Below are 18,115 nucleotides of genomic sequence, written 5' to 3'. Positions count from 1 at the left end.
TGGCGTAGCAAGTCAACCTTCCACCTGTGAGATTGGCATCCCATATCCCAGAGCACCTGTTCGAGTCCTGGCTAGCCTGCTTCCCATCCAGCTCCCTGCTAATGTGTGTGGGAAAGCAGTGAAAGATGGCCAAAGTATTTGGGTCCCTGCCACCCATATGGAAGACAGAGATGGAATTCTAGGCTTCTGATTTGACCTGACTGAGCCATTTGCAGAGTGAACCAGGGGCTGGAAGATCTCTTCCCCCGACCCCTGCCTTTCTGTGGTGCTCTGTTTTTTGAACATACACACACACTTGTGCTATTTGAAGGTCAGCAAAGCCGAGGGCAAATTCAAGGCCCATTGTGGGTTATGGAGAGGGTGGACTTCAGATCCAGCCAGTGGTTCCTGCTGGCTTTCTGGGCCAAGGCCAGGCGGGGCCCATTGGCTCCCTGTACCCACACTAAAACCCTGCTTTCTCTCTGCCTAGGGGCTTAACCAGCAGAGATCCCCTCCCCGATTGCAATCCTTTCAGCCTCCACATCTGGATTTGGTGGCAGGGCAGAGGTCCCAAGGAACCTGGCTGTGACCAGGGCTGAGACTGGGGTGCTAATGTGAAGTCCTCAACGTTCCTCCCAGCTGGCAGTGACTCCAGCCATCAGTGTCTTTGCGATGAGATTTGTCACACTACTCTGTGTATCAGTGGTATTGGATTAAAAAAAAATAAATTCACTTGGAAAGCAAAGAGCAGTATTCCAAAAAGAATGGGTCCAGAAGCAAGGAAGCAGCCACGGAGCAGGATGCCATATACATACAGTATTTGTGGTGCCCGCTCGGTGCTGTGATTCTTTTGCATCCAGTCCATGATCCGGATTAGCTTGAGTTTGCGTGCAGAAGGCAGTCCGCCCCGTGGGTCCGAGTCAGACACATCTAGAGAACACACTGACCCCCACCCAGCTTCTCCTCCCAGCAGGTACCAAGCTGCCTCCCAGCTGGTGCTAGCTCCTCACATCCTTCTCATCTTTCTGAGGTGACTGAGGGCACTGCTGGTTAGCGGTTTGTTTTGCTCTGTGTTGACTGTGTTTTCCTAGAGACGCTCACCTCTGCGAAAGCAAAAGCCAGGTCTTGTTTCGTTTTCCTGTTTTTCTTTCGCCTCCACCTGCCTGCGCCCCCAAAGCCTAGCACAGTGCTGGATTATTGTTCTGTAGGTGCGTCCAGGACTCAGAGCCACGACACGTTCCTCAGGCCCCCCTCACCCACTGGGGGCAGCTGCAGAGCTGTCTACCCGCGGATCCGCCGGGGCTGGGAAGCTGGCGACGGCTTCAGAGCGTGAGATTGTTTCCGAGTTCAAAGCAGTTCGCGCGCGCGTCCAAGGTACGTCCGGCGAGTCCTCGGGGAAACGGCCTAGGGCTGGCGGCTGGGTGGGGCGCAGTCCCCTTTCCACACCCTCCCCTAATCCGGAGCCCTCCGAGTGTCGCCGCGGGAGCTGAGTCACGCCCCATCCAGCAGGGATCAGCCGGCCCGCTCCGGAAGGGGCTGGCGGAGCAGAGCGCCGGGGAGAGGAGCGCACACGGGCTGGTGAGGTCGCGTGGTGGCGGGCGGGGTCGGGGCGCCAAGGAGAGGTCGGCACCTGCGCTTGTGACTTTGGAGCCAGGGTACCGTCGCTCAGAATTTCTCTAAACATCTCCGGGAAGTTGACGGCGAGAAGCTCGGGGAGTGGGCAGGGGAGACACTCTACTCCCTGCGCCCCCCCCCCCCCCAAGTCCCTGCCGAGCCCGCCTGAGGCACTCAGGAGGGAATGGGCAGTCGCGTGGGGAGGGGGCTGGCTGGGGGCTGCCCATTGCCCTGGGCTGGTGTCCGAGGACAGGGAGAGACAGCACTTTCCGAGGGGGTGCACTGGGTTCCCCCAGATGAAGACCCGCAGTATTGGGCTAACTCTGAGGAGATGCTTGGGTCGGCTGGAGTGGCCTCAGTTGGCAGCACCCTCCCTGTGCCCCAGCCTTTCTCTCAGACCCTGGGGATTTAGGGTGAGGCCTCTCAGACCCTGGGGATTTAGAGAGAGGAATGGTCTGTTGGGAGCTGCTGATCCTGGAGATCAGACTGCACTTGAGAAGGCCCTGCTCTTTCCCTGCTCTGCATCTGTGTCAGAAGGCAGGTGTCAGGTTCTGATTGTGCGTGTCAAGCTGTGGAACCCCCAGGATTTTGGGTCCTAGCACCTAGAGAGTTCTCCAAGGAGCACCCATGCTCCAGGAAGATTCTGAGCACCTGCCAGGGCAGGACCCAGGTGCTCCAGGGCTGGTCGGGTCTCTGCTGTGGGCATGCTAAGGAGACAACAGAATGCCTTTATCCAAACAGGGTGAGGTTTTGGTGTGAGGTGTATGGCACGCAGATGAATGCCTGTTTGCCCAGAGCATGCTCCTGGGGCATGAAAGGAATGCCCCCTTCCCCTGCCCCCTTACCCCTTTGACCTTGGATGGCTTTCAGCTGCTGGTCTTTTTGGGGTTATCTTTAAGATGTGCTTCTGTCCCTGCCCCATGTCCAAGGACAGAGGCCGCAGGAGACAAGGGGTGTTGGCTGGGCTTCAAGGTCTGCTCTAGTGCCCTCTGTCTCTCTCGGAAGCAAAAGCTGTGCATGGGACAGTGTTGAAGCTGGGCCAGGACTTGGAAAGCCACATGCACAGCGCCATGTATAGCTACATGGCTGCTTCCATCCTGGCCCACGTGGCTTTGCAGCTCTGACTGCTGCGTGCGACCTCCCCACAGTGCTAGCTCAAAGCTCTGTGACTTCCTCATTTTCCAGTAGATTCCTGATCACCTCTGGTTCCTGAAGATCCTCCAGCCACCCTCCTGCCATGGGGCTGGATGTCCTTGGCAGAGAGAGTATGATTGACAGAGCAAGTGTATGTGCTGGGATGGGGCCAAGGTGGAGGTACCCAGGAATCTGGTCCTGTGGGTCATCTTGAAAGCTGACACCCATGCATCTAGGCCGCTGTGGTTACAGTGCTGTGTGCTTCCTGTGTGTAGTTCATCCCAGGGTGACTCTGCAGCCTGACAGGTGCACAGCCAGGTGTGTGCTGAAGATAGCCAAGATGCAGGTACACGCAGACTCTGGGATGGATACAGGTGCCCAGGAGGCATCACTCATGTTAGCCAGAAAGTGGAAGCAACCTGAATCCCCCAGTCAATGAATGGATCAACAACAACAACAACCAAGTGTCCAAAATGTTTGGAAACTCATTCATAGTATATATGTTCATAGTATATATATATATATATACTATATTCATTTATTCTATTGGAAAGACAGATATACACAGAGGAGGAGAGACAGAGAGGAAGATCCTCCATCTGATGATTCACTCCCCAAGTGAGCCACAACGGGCCGGTGCGCGCCAATCCGATGCCGGGAACCTAGAACCTCTTCCGGGTCTCCCACGCGGGTGCAGGGTCCCAATGCATTGGGCCATCCTCGACTGCTTTCCCAGGCCACAAGCAGGGAGCTGAATGGGAAGTGGAGCTGCCGGGATCAGAACCGGCACCCATATGGGATCCCGGAGCGTTCAAGGCGAGGACTTCAGCCGCTAGGCTACGCCGCCGGGCCCCATAGTATATATTTTTTAAATTTGGTAGCACACATTGTCCTGTAAGCTTTGTGAAGCTCTGTATATTGATACAGTAGACTATTTATTACTCAGCCATGAAAAGGAGGGATGTACAGATACACGCTTCAGCTGGGATGGGCCTTGAAAGCATGCCAGATAAGAGGAGCCAGATAGCAAGAACCATGTGCTGTAAGATTCCCTTTACATACACTGTAAAATAGGTAAATCCAAGATGGGACGTGGACTAGCACTTGTTGGGGGCTGAACACTTGTTCAGTGTGGACTAGCACTTGTTGGGGAACCTTCTGGGGGGTATAAAAATACCTTGGAATCAGATCATTGTGATAATGAACACCCAAGCTAGTGAGCAGACAAAAAACTGCCAAACTTAAACTTGAAAGGGTGATCTTATGAAAATTACATTTTGAGAGGCCTGTCCCCTCCCCCCCCTTTTTAAAAAAGATTTAATTATTTTTATTGGAAATTCAGATCTACAGAGAGATCAAGTTCACTGATTCACTTCCCAAGTGGCCGCAACAGCTAAAGATGAACTGATCTGAAGTCAGGAGCCAGGAGTTTCTTCCAGGTCTCCCATGTGGGTGCAGGGTCCCAAGGCCTTGGGCTGTTCTCTACTGCTTTCCCAGGCCACAAGCAGGGAGCTGGATTGGAAAAAAAGCAGTCAGTATATGAACCTGTGCCCATCTGGTATCCCAGCACATGCTTGTGCCTAGCTAACCTGTCTCATTTTTAAAGCCATATTCTCTCTGTCAAAATGGCACATACTTGTTTTTTGCTAAAAAAAAAAAAAAAAAAAAAAAAAGAATTCAAACACTAGAAAGAAGCTCAAGGGATAAAATGGAAGCATCATTCGTGAGCACTCTGGGCAGTCTGCATCAGAGCGCATAGCAGGTGCACCAGGCTATTAGCTGGAAAGATGTAGATGGGCTTGCAGGGACTGCTGGTGTACACAGGCCACGGTGCCTTTTTCACAGACAGGCTTTTCCTGTGGAGACACCATTTACCCTTTAAGTGTGAGTGGCTCCATGTAACTCGGGTGTGTGAGTGGGTCCAGGTTTGTGCTGGAGTCTTTGGGAGGTTTCCTTGGATAGATTGGAGTCTAATGTGTTCCCAGCACTTGTGCTATGTTTAAATGTATTGCTGAGCGACCCCTCCTTCCTCATGTTGGTCCAGAGTCCCCACCAGCTGTGTGGAGGGAAATGCAGGCCTGTGACCAAGGCTCTGGGAAGGTAGTTCCTGGCTGAGCAGAGGTGGGGACCCTGGCCGTCCTTGGGAGCTGGGCAAGAACTGACAGTAGTGGCTGAGCCAAGCCCAGTTGGTGTGTGCAAGAGTGTTGGGCAAGGGGTGGCTGCGGCTGGCATGCGCCTGGTCTCTCTGTCCCCCATGAAAGGGTGTCAGAGGTCAGTGGAGGAGAGAGAAGGCAGATTGCAGAAGAGCCCCTGCCAGTCCTTTCCTGGCCCTGCCCTGGGGCCACAGAGTGGGCTGTCACCAGGAGCTGCTGAGAAGCAGTTTACCCAGGGAACTGGAAGTTGGATGAGGCAGTGGTCTGCCCTTGGAGAAAGCAGGTGGAAGGGCCTGACAGATTGAAGAGTAAGAGCTCAGCAACTTGTACCAGCTCACTGCCTGGCAGGCTTTCCTTGGGGCTCTTGGAAGAGCCTGGGGCAAGCTTTGTATGCCCACCTGCCCCACCTTTCCACTTGGTGTGCCCTGAACTCTTTCCCACCTGAGCCTGGGTCTCTGGCTGGCTTTCTTTTCCGGGCTTCCCTGAACTTCCCTGGACAGGGGGCTGTGAGGGTACCCACAGTGGATCCCTACACTCTACCAGTTGTGTAGCACCCCTCAAGGCCTGTGCTCAGTCAGCTGAGAGCAGGACTTCCTGAGTTCCTGAGTGTTAGAAATATGACTTCATCCCCCGCAGCTAGCCCCAAGGGCCAGGCTCAGCACAGAGTAGGGAGTGTGGGGGTAGGGTGGAACACACCCCACCCCTTTCCTGGCTCCTGGTTTCCGTTGCTTCTGGTTCCCGCACCCAGCCTCCTGGCTCCTGGCTCCACATTCTCCCTCTGACCCAGCTGGCAGGGTCCAGCCTGAGAGCGTACAGGGAGTCAGCTGTGAGGGAGCAGGGCAAGTGGCACTGCCTCCTGAGGGACTTATCCTGGGTCCCAGCCCCGCAAGGGCTCCTTGCATTCTTCGGAGAAATGAGAGGAATGTCCATGGCTCGGTGCCTTAGGGACCTTCTGGCCAATGAGAAGCAATTCCAAGACCCTCCAACCCCCTGCACCAGAGCTGCCCTCCCTGCCTTCCTGCCCCAGTGCGAGTGGGCACTTGCATACCGGGGAGGCTGGTGCTTGGAGTTCTAACCAGAGGCTGCCTTGCTAAGTGGTATGGGAGAAAAGGTCCAGGGCTCTTCCCCTGTCTTGGAGGGGGGCTGCCTTGTCTTGGGAAGCCCGTGTCTATAGTGACAAGGGATCAGAGCTGGCCAGGCCTTGGAGGCCCCTATGCCAGGGAGTAAATTGAGGCCAGAGAGGGAAGGGACTGAGATCCATGTAGACTGAGCTGTGGCCCACAGCCTGCAGAGCTGGCCAGAGGCTCATAAACAGCTGGGAATGCTTCCCATCAGGCAGGCTGTTGAGCAGCTTGCTGTGTGGCCATCAGGGCTGACCCAGGAACCCACCTAGCCTTTCAATTTCCGCTGGACCCCTGTGTGGCTGGGGCCCATGTGCTGTGTTCTCTGCACCTTTCTTTGGCACCTCGCTGACATCCTAGTTTCTTTCTGCTTCCCCTCGGGGCCAGTAACAGCCAGTGGGAGGTGGCACCCCCTCTACTGCTCTCAATATCAGCCACATTCTGGATAGTTCTTTGGGTAGAAGGTAGAGGGGTCCTCCCACCAGTCGGGACCCTCCCTGAGGTCCAGCCAGGCTGGACCCAAGATCCCTGACTACAGCCCCAGGCTTGCCTTCCATGATGGGGGTAGACACATGAGGACCCTGGTCAGCCATCCTCCCAGGCTGGCAGGCAGAACTTGGGGAACTTGGATACTTTCCTCTTCCTGCTCCCCCTCTCTCCTCCTTAGATGAGTGCTCCCCTGGCCAGGAAGTTCCTGACTCACACTTGCCCTGGCCTTGCCACAATTGTCTTGTGCCAGGAATGCTGTAGGGGAGTGACTGCTCCAATCTATGGGCAATACCTTTGTCACCGTTTGTTGTGTGCTGCTGTGAGAGACTGGGTAATTCAGAGGGAACTGGAATGCAGTGGTGGCTACTGCTGCTTCTGGAGGCAAGATGAAGGAGCTGGCACCTGGCAAGGCTGTCCTGCTGCCTGTACTATGGTAGGAGGCATAGGGAGCCAGAGAGAACAAGTGACAAATGAACTCTTTCCATTGACCCTTTCCAGACGCACACTCCTGGCAGGCCCCACCCTCCTGACACTGCTGTTCCATCGGGGGTGTGAGTGGGAGGCTTATGTTTTCTTTTTCTTTTGTAAGACATATTTATTTGAAAGACAGAGTAACAGAGAGGGAAAGAGAGCTCTTTCATCCCGAAGTAGCAGCAACTGCCAGGTTTGGACCAGGCTGAAGCTAGGAGCCAGAACTCCATGCTGGTCTTCCATGTGTGTAGCAGCAGTACGATTTTCTGCTGCCTCTCCAGACTCGTTAGCTGGGAGCTGGATGGGAAGCGGAGTAGCCTTCACTTAACTCCACTATGGGATGCTCGTGTGAGTCATCCCAAGCAGCAGCTTAACCGGTTGCATCATGCCACTGACCCAGTCAGTGTTGCCTTTTGAGGAGACACATTCAGGTCACAGCTATGTCCTCTTTCTTAGCCTGCTGACTGACCTACGTCCTGGGGTTCGTGTTGGTGAGCCGGCAGCCCAGTAGAATCTGCTCACAGTGTTGGCCAGTGTAGTACTTGAGTGGTTGTTTTTCTGCCCTGTTGAAGGTGCCCTTTACTGGAAGTCCCCCCAGGGTATACCCAGCCTTCCTTTGTGTTTACCTGCCTGATTCCCATGCCACTTGACCTTTGTAAAGGCAGGGTCCATATCTGCCTGTCTGACTCCAGGAGTCACAGCACAGTGTGGGTCAGAGACCAGGAGCTCAGGGTATTGTTGAGTGTGTGCTGCTTCTCCTAAAACATCTTTGATGATCTATAAGACATTTTTCATTTTACTTTGGGGAGGGAGAGGAAGGGAAGGAGGTCTTACATCCACCTGTTGGTTCATTCCCCAAATGCTTGCAAGAACTGGGATGGGGACAGACTGAAGTCAGGGGGCTCAGAACTCATTCAGGTCTCCTGCATGGGAGGTAAAGACCCTAGGGCATGAACCTTTGCCTGCTCCCTCCCAGGGGCATGTTGAACTGAAGCTGGATCAGACACAGAGTAGCCAGGACTTGAGCCAGGACCTTGGTTATGAGGTGTGAATGCCCCAAGGGGTAAGGTAACACCTGCAACCTGCCCCATATGAAATATATTGAGTCAAAAGAAAGTACGGAAGAGTTCTTAAAAAAAAAAAAGATTTATTTATTTTTATTGGAAAGGCAAATTTACAGAGAGAAGGAAAGACAGAAAGATCTCTCATCCTCTGGTTACTCCCCAAATGGCTACAATGGCTGGAGATGAGCCCATCCGAAGCCAGGAGCTAGGAGCTGCTTCTGGGTCTCCAACACAAGTGCAGGGTCCCAAGGCTTTGGGCCGTCCTTGACTGCTTTCCCAGGCCACAAGCAGGGAGCTGGATGGGAAGTAGAGCTGCTGGGGCATGAACCAGTACCCGTGTGGGATCCTGGTGGTTGAAGGAGGAGAATTAGCCAGTTGAGCCAAAGCACCACACCCAGAAACATTCTCTTTAACATTTGCAGTAGTGACGATTGTGGATGCCTACACAATTTCTGAAAGGAATCAGATCAACTTGTGCTCCCTTAGAGTTGAGCTGATCTGAAGCCTGGAACCAGGAGCTTCCTCTAGGTCTCCCATGTGGGTGCAGGATCCCAAGTCTTTGGGCCATCCTATGTTTCTTTCCCAGGCCACAAGCAGGGAGCTGGACTGAAAGTGGAACAGTTGGGACATGAACTGGTGCCCGTATGGGATCCTGGTGCTTGGAGGTGGAGAATTAGCCAATTGGAGCCATTTCATATCCCAGAATCATTCTCTTTAACATTTGTAGTAGTGACCATTACAGATGACTAGACTATCTCTGGAAGGACTTGATCAACTTGGCTGCTCCGGAAGAAGGAAACTGGGCCGTTAGGGGATGGGTGGTCTATCTCTGTAAGGAATCAGATCAACTTGGCAGGGTGGTAGTAGGATGCCCTTTCTTTCTACTGAAATTGATTTTGCCACTTTGGATCTGCTGAGTGACAACATCGCCTCATCCAGGAGAGTTAACAGGGAATGTCTGAGGCCTGCTTGGCCTGACTCTGATGTGTTCTCTCCCAGGCCAGCAGTGACTGTTCAAGATGGGGTCCCAGGTCTCGGTGGATGCTGGCGCCCTGCACGTGGTGATCGTGGGTGGGGGCTTTGGTGGCATCGCGGCCGCCAGCCAGCTGCAAGCGCTGAACGTGCCCTTCCTGCTGGTGGACATGAAGGACTCCTTCCATCACAATGTGGCAGCTCTGCGTGCCTCTGTGGAAAGTGGTAAAGTGTCGTCCACCCACCCTCCCAGGCTATCACCTCCCCATGCATCATCTCCATTTTTGTTGCCATTACTAGGCATATGCTGAGAATCTCTAGGCCAGCCACTTTTATTTATTTTAAGGTTGATTGATTTATTTGAAAGGCAGACTTAGAAGGAGAGACAGATCTGTATACTGGTTCAATCCCCACTTGGTCTCAACAGCTGGGGCTAAGCCAGGTCCCCCTTCAACCAAGAACTTGGAACTCCCAACTTTGTCTCCCTCCTGGGCCATATTTTGCTGGTTTCCCAGGAGCATTAGCCCAGAGCTAGATTGGAAGAGGAGCAGCTGGGACTTGAACAGGTGCTTGGGTATGGGGTACTGGTGTCATAAGTGGTGGCTTAATGTGTTACACTGTAGTGCCAGTCCCAAGGTCTCTGTTTTTTTAATATCATTATTTTTATTGAAAAGACAGATTTACAGAGAGAAAGAGAGACAGGGAAAAATCTTCTGTCCACTGTTTCATTCCCCAAATGGCTGCAACAGCTAGAGCTGAGCTGATCTGAAAACAGGAGATTCCTCTGGTCTCCCATGTGGGTATAGGATCCTAAGGCTCTGGGCCATCCTCTATTGCCTTTCCAGGCCACAAGCAGGGAATTGGATTGGAAGTGGAGCAGCCAGACATAAACTGGCATCCATATAAGGTGCTGTCACAAGTGGAGGATTAGCCCGTTAAGCCATTGTGCCAGCTCCAAGGAATCTGTTCTTTCTGTTTTTTTTTTTTTAAGGCAAAGTTAGAGGGAGAGAGGAGAGGAGAGAGAGAGAGAGGAAGGGAGGCAGAAAGAGATAAAAAGAGCAGTATCTTCCATCTATTTTTCTTTTTTTCTTTTGAAAGGCAGATATACAGAGAGAAGGAGATACATAAAGATCTTCTGACCACTGTTTCACTCCCCAAGTGGCTGCAATGGCCAGAGCTGAGCCAATCCGAAGCCAGGAGCCAAGAGCTTCTTCTGGGTCTCCCATGTAGGTGCAGGGTCCCAAGTCTTTGGGTTGTCCTCTACTGCTTTCCCAGATCACAGGCAGGGAGCAGGAAGAAAAGTGGGGCAGCCAGGTTTAGAACCAGTGTCCATATGGGATCCTGGCACATGCAAGGTGAGGACTTTAGCCACTAGGGTACTGTACTGGGCCTGAAGGTATCTTTTCTTAAGCAACTACTGTAATGAGGCCCCAGAAGTAAGAGTCTGGCTTCTTGGAGGCCCCAAAGCTCAGACTGGCATTTCAGTGGGTAAACAGGCATCCTGCTGGTCGGCTGTGTGGCTGAGAGCTCCTGTCTTGGAGTGCGGCTCAGCAGAGGCTCAGCTCCACACAGTGCACTCTTCTATGTCTGTTCTCCAGGATTCGCCAAAAAGACATTCATTTCCTACTCGGTGACCTTCAAGGACAACTTCCGGCAGGGCCGGGTGGTCGGGATAGACCTGAAGAATCAGACAGTGCTGCTGCAGGGCGGTGAGGTGAGTCTGCAGAACCGAGGTGGACCCACAGAGCTCAAGGGGAAGCTGCCTGTGACCCCAAGCCTCCATATTCTTCAGAGACAAAGGCTTGACCATGGAGCAGCGAGAATCCAGGGGCAGATATTTCTGTCATCTGTGCTGTGTACCAACACCATAATGAACCTGCACATGGATCTGACCTCATTTGCGGAGGGGCTTGTCTAGGAATCCCCCAACACCCCAGCTACTGATACCCTCAGCCAGACTGTGAGCACAGGCTATTCAGCCCAGAGATCCTGGCTGATGAAACCCATGCCTGGTCAGCTTATGGGATGTTCACTGTACCAAGGCTGGGCACGTGGTCCCACCTCCCCTGGGTTGGGGAGTCCCTGGGTCACAGGTATGTCTCACCCTGCAGGTGCCTGGCACTTACCTACCAGGACTTGAGTTCCACCAGCCCCCACGTGGGGTTGAGTTGCTCCCAGCTCAGGAATCCGAGTGAGGGAGGAGAAGGAGACGCGGTCCCCACCCTCAGTGAGCACATGGCTTAAAGTCTGTCAGTCCTCCCTGATTTCATTCTGGGGTCAGGGAGTCTCCCGATTGGATTGTTGCTGAGTGTCCCATGTCCTGCTGCATGCACCAGCATCCTGGAAGGCTCCATGAGACCTTCCTGGGGCTCTGATTGGGGCATGGGGGTGTAGGCCTGAACAGCTGTGTGTGTAAGTCCCTTGATACATGTAGGCTATAGATAAGATGTACTTTTCTGTTTTTGCCATAAGGCAGGAGAATTGATCCTTTAACCACACCCAGGAAATTGACTCCCCACTCTACAGTGGAAGATCCAGTTCTGTTGATCCCCAACCCCAAGAGGTTTCCTGTTCCTATTGGCCCTGCCTCCTGGGCCTAGTACCTCCTCCTCAAGGCAGGAGGTGCAGTCTGCTTCCTTAGGTGTCTTCTGGGTTCTGGCACCATCTCTAGCCTTTAACTGGCTTGGTGATTTTGTTCCAGGGGTGCCTCTTGGCAGGCGAGGCCAAGTGATGGATGTGGAAGCAAGGTCCTGTCCCACACCCCCCCTTTTTTTTGTTCACAGGCTCTGCCCTTCTCACATCTCATCCTGGCCACGGGCAGCACTGGGCCCTTTCCGGGCAAGTTTAATGAGGTTTCCTGCCAGCAAGCTGCCATCCAGGCCTACGAGGACATGGTGAGGCAGGTGAGCTGCTGTGACCAGGTATGGGGCAGTAGTGGGTTGGGGGATATACATTCCAGTGAGTAGCCCTGGGGTAGGGGTGGGGGACAGCTGGGACTGCAGCAGGGAGAGCTGCTGACAACCACCAAGAGCTAAGAGGACACATCTCAAAACAGTTCTGGATGGGGGCACCTCTGGCCTGCTCCTGGCCCACTTGGTCTATCCCCAACATAGCTCTCTTGGGCTTTTCTTGCTCGCGTGTCCTCCTCTATGCCTGGGGTTTGGGTGTAGTGGTACAGTCAGGGCTCCTGATCTCAGTCAACCTTCCTGGCAATCCTGTGAGAGGGCAGAAGGAAGTGCACCGGGGACCTTACCTTAGAAAACGCCAGGCCGAAGCCAAGGCCAAGGACAGACAAGTCTGTATTTTCTCTTTTCCCAGGTCCAACGCTCACAGTTCATCGTGGTGGTGGGAGGAGGCTCCGCTGGAGTAGAGATGGCAGCAGAGATTAAGACAGAATATCCGGACAAAGAGGTGGGGCAGTCAACTGGGCCTTCCTTAAGGAACAGTAAGAATTTGCACAGGCCCAGGAGGCAGGAACTTCTCTCCTATAAACCAGGAGTGTCTGCCTCCTATCTGGTGCCAGAGTGCACTGGGGCGGGGGAGGGAAGAAGCAGAGCCCAGGAGCCAGGGTTCACATATTTGAGCTTCCTGAGCTGTCCTGGGTGTGTCCTCAATCAAGCAGAGTCCTGCCCTCTGTCCAGCCAACCAGGAGCACCCAGCTCAGGGGAGATCACAAGATACCCAACTTGAGACCTTTGTGATACAAACTTGATGGCCCGGCTTGCACCAAGTGGTGGTTCACACCTTATGGAGGAGGAGCAGCCTGACTGTTCATGCTGGGGAATGAATGCTCATGGGACAGTGACTTCAGCCTGCCCTGTCCCTTTCTCCCAAATGAGAGAGAGGAGCTTCTGTCTAGCACACTGTCTGTAGGGGCTACTGTCTGTAGGGGCTTGGCTGGGACCGAGAGGCAGTGGAAGCCACAGGTGCTCCACGGACAGTCATGGCTGATGCCAGATCAGCTTGTGAAAACTTCACGGAGCCTGTGGAGGGTTCTTTCCTTCTCCTGGGAAAACCAGGTTGGTTTTGAAAGAAAAATCCATGCAGGCTAATTGAATGATACAGTTGTTCTCTGACAAATTGCTAGAAATTACAATGAGTGGTTGATAACAGAGTATATTTGTTTTGATTTATGAGGCTTACATAGGGAAAAGCCAGTGGTTTTCTCTTAGCCTCAGCATGTCTGTATCGAGCTGTGTGGGGTTTCCCCTGCTGTTTAGTCCTCTTTTACGCTAGCTGGAGCTAGCCGAGACCCTGCAGGTGAAGAAAGGCTCAGGCCCATCAGACTGCCTGCTCTGCAAAGTCCAGGTGCAAATTGCAGGTCCCCCGGTTACCCACAGCTTCCATATGCATTGGCTATAAGCTGGAAGAAACTTTGGTTTCATAACTTTCCAGAAGTGGTTGTGGAACCTAGGAAAAGAATTCACTGACTATGGCTGGCTTCTTTAATGTATTGTTTTCAAGATTTATTTATTTGAGAGCTTGGCATGATAGCCTAGTGACTGAAGTCCTTGCCTTGCATGCACTGGGATCCCATATGGCGCCAATTCTAATCCTGGTGGCCCCGCTTTCCATTCAGCTCCCTGTTTGTGGCCTGAGAAGGCAGTTGAGGATGGCCCAAAGCCTTGGGACCCTGCACCCGTGTGAGAGACCTGGAAGAGGCTCCGGGCTCCTGGCTTCGGATGGGCTCAGTTCCGGCTGTTGTGGCTGCTTGGGGAGTGAACCATCGGACGGAAGATCTTCCTCTCTGTCTCCTTCTCTGTATATCTGACTTTTCAATAAAAAATAAAAATGGGGCCTGGCGTGATAGTGTAATGGTTAAAGTCCTCGCCTTGCACGTGCCGGTGTCCTATATGGGCGCTGGTTCTAATTCTGGCAGCCCTGCTTCCCATCCAGCTCCCTGCTTGTGGCCTGGGAAAGCAGTTGAGGATGTCACAAGGCCTTGGGACCCTGCACCCACATGGGAGACCCGGAGGAGCTCCTGGCTCCTGGCTTTGGATGGGCTCAGCTCCAGTCGTTGCTTGGGGAGTGAACCATTGGACGGAAGATATTCCTCTCTGTCTCTTCTCTCTGTATATCCGCCTTTCCAATAAAAATAATAAAAAATAAATCTGTTTTAAAAAATGAATCTTGGGCCCGGCGGCGTGGCCTAGCGGCTAAAGTCCTCGCCTTGAAAGCCCCGGAATCCCATATGGGCGCTGGTTCTAATCCCGGCAGCTCCACTTCCCATCCAGCTCCCTGCTTGTGGCCTGGGAAAGCAGTTGAGGACGGCCCAATGCTTTGGGACACTGCACCCACGTGGGAGACCCGGAAGAGGTTCCTGGTCCCGGCATCGGATTGGCGCGTACCGGCCAGTTGCGGCTCACTTGGGGAGTGAATCATCGGACGGAAGATCTTCCTCTCTGTCTCTCCTCCTCTGTGTATATCTGGCTGTAATAAAAAATGAATAAATCTTTAAAAAAAAAAAAGAATCTTTAAAAAAAAGATTTGTTTGTTTGTAAGAGGGACAGAAAGAGAGACAGAGACAGAGTCAAATCTTCCACATGCAGGTTCACTCCCCAAATGCTCACAGCAGCCAGGGCTGGGCCAGGCCAAATCCAGGAGCCTGAAGCCCCATCCAGATCTCCTAAATGGAAGTCAGGGCCCAAGGCATTAGGTCTTCTTTGCTTTCCCAGGTTTGTAAGTAGAGACCTGGATGGGAAGTGAAGCAGTCTGAACTCAAACTGGTGCCCATACAGGATGCCAATGTCTCACTACATCCCAATACCCGTATGTTTGTCCAAGTAGTAGGAGCTAGCACCTATGCTTTACAAAGGTGCTAGCTGAATCATTGCTTTGTGCAGTTTCTTGGTCATCCTCATGAGTCCTTGGGGGTGAGGCTCCTGTGCCCATGTCTGTGAGCCTTGGAGAGATATCTGAATGCCTGAGAATTCAACTCAGGCCATGTAATTTCAAAGCCCAGGCGCCAAGCACACTGCTGGTTGCCTCCCACTTCCTGGGGCTGACCCAGAAGCAGCTAGACATGCCCAGGAGTGCTAATTTTATAGCCTTAGAGTTGGGGTTGGCTTATGTGCTAGTGGATAATTATAGCTGCCGAAGGGTGCTTCGAAATAACCCCAGGTGAGGGGTGGTTTCTGGGCACAGGGGCTGTAGGGTTTTACAGAAGGAGCCCGAGGCTCAGAGATGTGTGCTCAAGCCCAGCTCACCATCTCTTCATTCTGGCTTTGGACGTATGACTTCTCCAGGGCCTCCGAGCAGAGGGCAGGCACATGAGTAAACTGCCGGCTCAGGGGCTTTTTATGGTGTGTGAGCAAGTGGCTCAGGGGCTGTTTCCGTGTGTGTGAGCTGGCGTCTCGGCTTGGGGGGACTGTGTTTACACGCATGTGTGTGAGCCGCTGGCTGGGCGACTGTGTTTATGCGGCTCAGGGGCTGTGTTTGTCTCCAGGTCACTCTCATCCACTCCCAAGTGCCCCTGGCTGACAAGGAGCTCCTGCCCTGCGTGCGGCAGGAAGTGAAGGAGATCCTCCTGCGGAAGGGCGTGCAGCTGCTGCTGGGTATGTGAAGCCCACCTGCCCCTGCCCACCTGGCCGGAAACAGGGCTGAGCCAGGAGCCTGCCTCTGGCTAGCCAGGTCCTGCTCTGTCATGGCATGGGGGCCCCAGGCACCCCAAAGGGTCTTGAGCAATGTCCTGGCTGACGTGTACATGTTAAAATTTTGCTTCATTTTATTTGCAAGGCAGAGAGAGAGAAAGATCGTCCACCTGCTGGTTTACTTTCTAAATTCCTGTACCAGCCAGGACTGTGGCCAGACTGAAGCCAAGAGCCCAGAATTGAACCTGGGTCTCCCATGTGGGTGGTGGGGATCCAGGGGCTTGAGCCCTCCTCCATTACCTCCTGTGAGCAGAAAGATGGATGGGGAGTGGAGCAGCTGGGACTCTGAAGCAGAACTCAGATGTGGGTGTCCTGCTGCGCCACTGTGCCTGCCTCTGCCTTTGCCTCTCTGGGGCACTTAGAGCCTCGTTCTGGGGGTGTGCGTGTGTTGGGGGGGACACAAGGTCCCTGGTCCTCTGAGAGCTGCCTTAAACAGCTTTGTCCAGAGCTTTTGGAAGCTCAACCACACTCTCCTCCTGTGGGGTACCAGGAGCTGGAAGTCAGATAGATGATTCCTGGCGCAGCAGAGTGGACTGTGGGCGAGTCACTGTGGGAAGATAAGGTGGAATAATTGCCTTGTTGGGCCACAGCAGTCTAGGCGTGGCATGGGCTCCAGCCTTGATGAGGTTCCCACCCTCTGCTAACCTTCTGGTCATGCAATCCCTCCACAGGGGAGCGTGTGAGCAACCTGGAGGAGCTGCCGCTCAATGAGTACCGGGAGTACATCAAGGTGCAGACGGACAAGGGCACGGAGGTAGCCACCAACCTGGTCATTCTCTGCAATGGCATCAAGATCAACAGCTCTGCCTACCACAGTGCCTTGGGTAAGCAGGTGGCCTGGCCCTGGCCCACTCCTCCAGGCAGAGAGTGCATAAGCGGGAGGCTAAATCAAAAGCAGAGGAGCGGGATTCAAGTCAGTCCCCTGATACATATGGGATGCAGGACATCCCAAAGCTATGGCTTAACCTACTGTGCCACAGTGCCCACCCCATAAGTGGCATCTTAACCTCTGTGCCACCTGCTAGCTCAGAGGGTTGCCTCTTGAGCGTGTGCCTCTGGAAGGTGATTTGACTGACTCCAGGACTGGTTCCTAGCTGATTTTGGGGGTAACTTGACTGCCCCCGAGACGGGTCCCCAACTGGCTTCTGTGGCGTTGAGCCTGGTGTCCTGTGTGGCGTGGCCCGGCAGAGAACAGACTGGCCAGCAACGGCGCCCTAAGAGTGAACGAGCACCTGCAGGTGGAGGGCTGCAGCAATGTCTATGCCATCGGCGACTGTGCCGATGTGAAGGAGCCCAAGATGGCCTACCATGCCGGCCTCCACGCCAATGTCGCTGTGGCCAACATCGTCAACTCCATCAAGCAGAGACCCCTCAAGACCTACAAGCCAGGTAAGGAGGACACCTCCTGTGCCTTGCAGTTATGTTGTTAAACTTCTCATTTATTTTGATTTGAAAGAGAGGGAGAGAGATGTGGGCTGCTTTGCTCCACCTACCTGTTTTGCTCCCCAGATATTTACAACAGCTGGGGCTGGGCCAGGCCAAAGCCTGATATTCCAAATGTGTTTCCCCTGGGGTGTGGCTGTGGGGGGCAGGGACCCAAGTACTTGAGCTGTTTACCTGTTGCCTCTCGGGTGTGCAGCAGCAGGAACTTGGCTCAGAAGTGGACGTGGGATTCTGTCCCATGGATTTTGATATGGGATGCAGGGGTCCCAAGAGGAGTGTGTGTGTGTGTGTATGTGTTCATGTGCATGCTTGCATTTGCTCCACAGGGGCACTGACGTTCCTCCTGTCAATGGGAAGAAATGACGGCGTGGGCCAGATAAGTGGCTTCTATGTGGGCCGGCTCATGGTCCGGCTCGCCAAGAGCCGGGACCTGTTCGTGTCCACCAGTTGGAAAACCATGAAGCAGTCCCCACCCTGATGGAAGAGCTGGGTAAAAGGACCACCTAACTGAGGGCGGCTGGCCAAAGGCCCTGGAGTTAAGACCGGCTAGTGATGTACTGATCGGAAGCACTGCTATGTCAAAGCAAAAATGAGAGAGCGCGAGATTAAAAAGCTGAGATTCTGCCTGGATCCTGTCTGGGTCTCCAAGGTCTGCTTGCAGCAGTACTGGGCCCTCGGCTTACTTGTGTTGGGTGAGTGGTCCTGGGGAAGGCACAATGGCCTGTGGTGAGTCCTCTGGGATGTGTGTGCACGCATGTGTGTGCAGGTCCTTCAGGATGCTCAAAGCTGAGCTGAGAGCTAGGTTCCTGGGGGCTGGCCTCCTGTCTGTAAAGACAGGAAGGAGAGCCAGCAGCATGAGACAGCTGTGGGAGGGGAGGCAGGGCTGGCCCGCATTGCAGCCCTCTCCCATGACATGGGTACGGGAGCGGGGGGGTGGACTGGGGAGCCTGGCTATGACTAGGAGACACAAATCTAACCTGCCTGCCTTGTGGCTGGTCCCTATAAACTGTCATCTCCACAAACCC

General features: G+C 53.7%; 1 protein-coding gene across 2 annotated transcripts; it reads left to right on the top strand.

Annotated features, from left to right (window-relative positions):
• Positions 1-1,240: 1,240 nt before the first annotated feature.
• Positions 1,241-17,720, top strand: AIFM2 (apoptosis inducing factor mitochondria associated 2). 2 transcript variants are annotated; one of them, XM_058671171.1, is made up of 9 exons: positions 1,241-1,353; positions 9,025-9,222; positions 10,596-10,711; positions 11,781-11,900; positions 12,316-12,408; positions 15,443-15,551; positions 16,319-16,471; positions 16,836-17,036; positions 17,417-17,720. In XM_058671171.1, the coding sequence occupies exons 2-9, from the start codon at positions 9,045-9,047 to the stop codon at positions 17,566-17,568; spliced, it is 1,122 nt and encodes a 373-aa protein (XP_058527154.1). In that variant the 5' UTR covers positions 1,241-1,353; positions 9,025-9,044; the 3' UTR covers positions 17,569-17,720. The 2 variants fall into 2 exon arrangements, with proteins under 2 accessions (XP_058527154.1, XP_058527153.1); XM_058671170.1 differs by lacking the exon at positions 1,241-1,353 and adding an exon at positions 1,558-1,601.
• Positions 17,721-18,115: the final 395 nt, after the last annotated feature.

This window comes from Ochotona princeps, chromosome 13 (genome assembly GCF_030435755.1).
Source record: "Ochotona princeps isolate mOchPri1 chromosome 13, mOchPri1.hap1, whole genome shotgun sequence".
Taxonomy (NCBI): domain Eukaryota; kingdom Metazoa; phylum Chordata; class Mammalia; order Lagomorpha; family Ochotonidae; genus Ochotona; species Ochotona princeps.
This window is presented reverse-complemented; position numbering and strand designations above follow the sequence as displayed.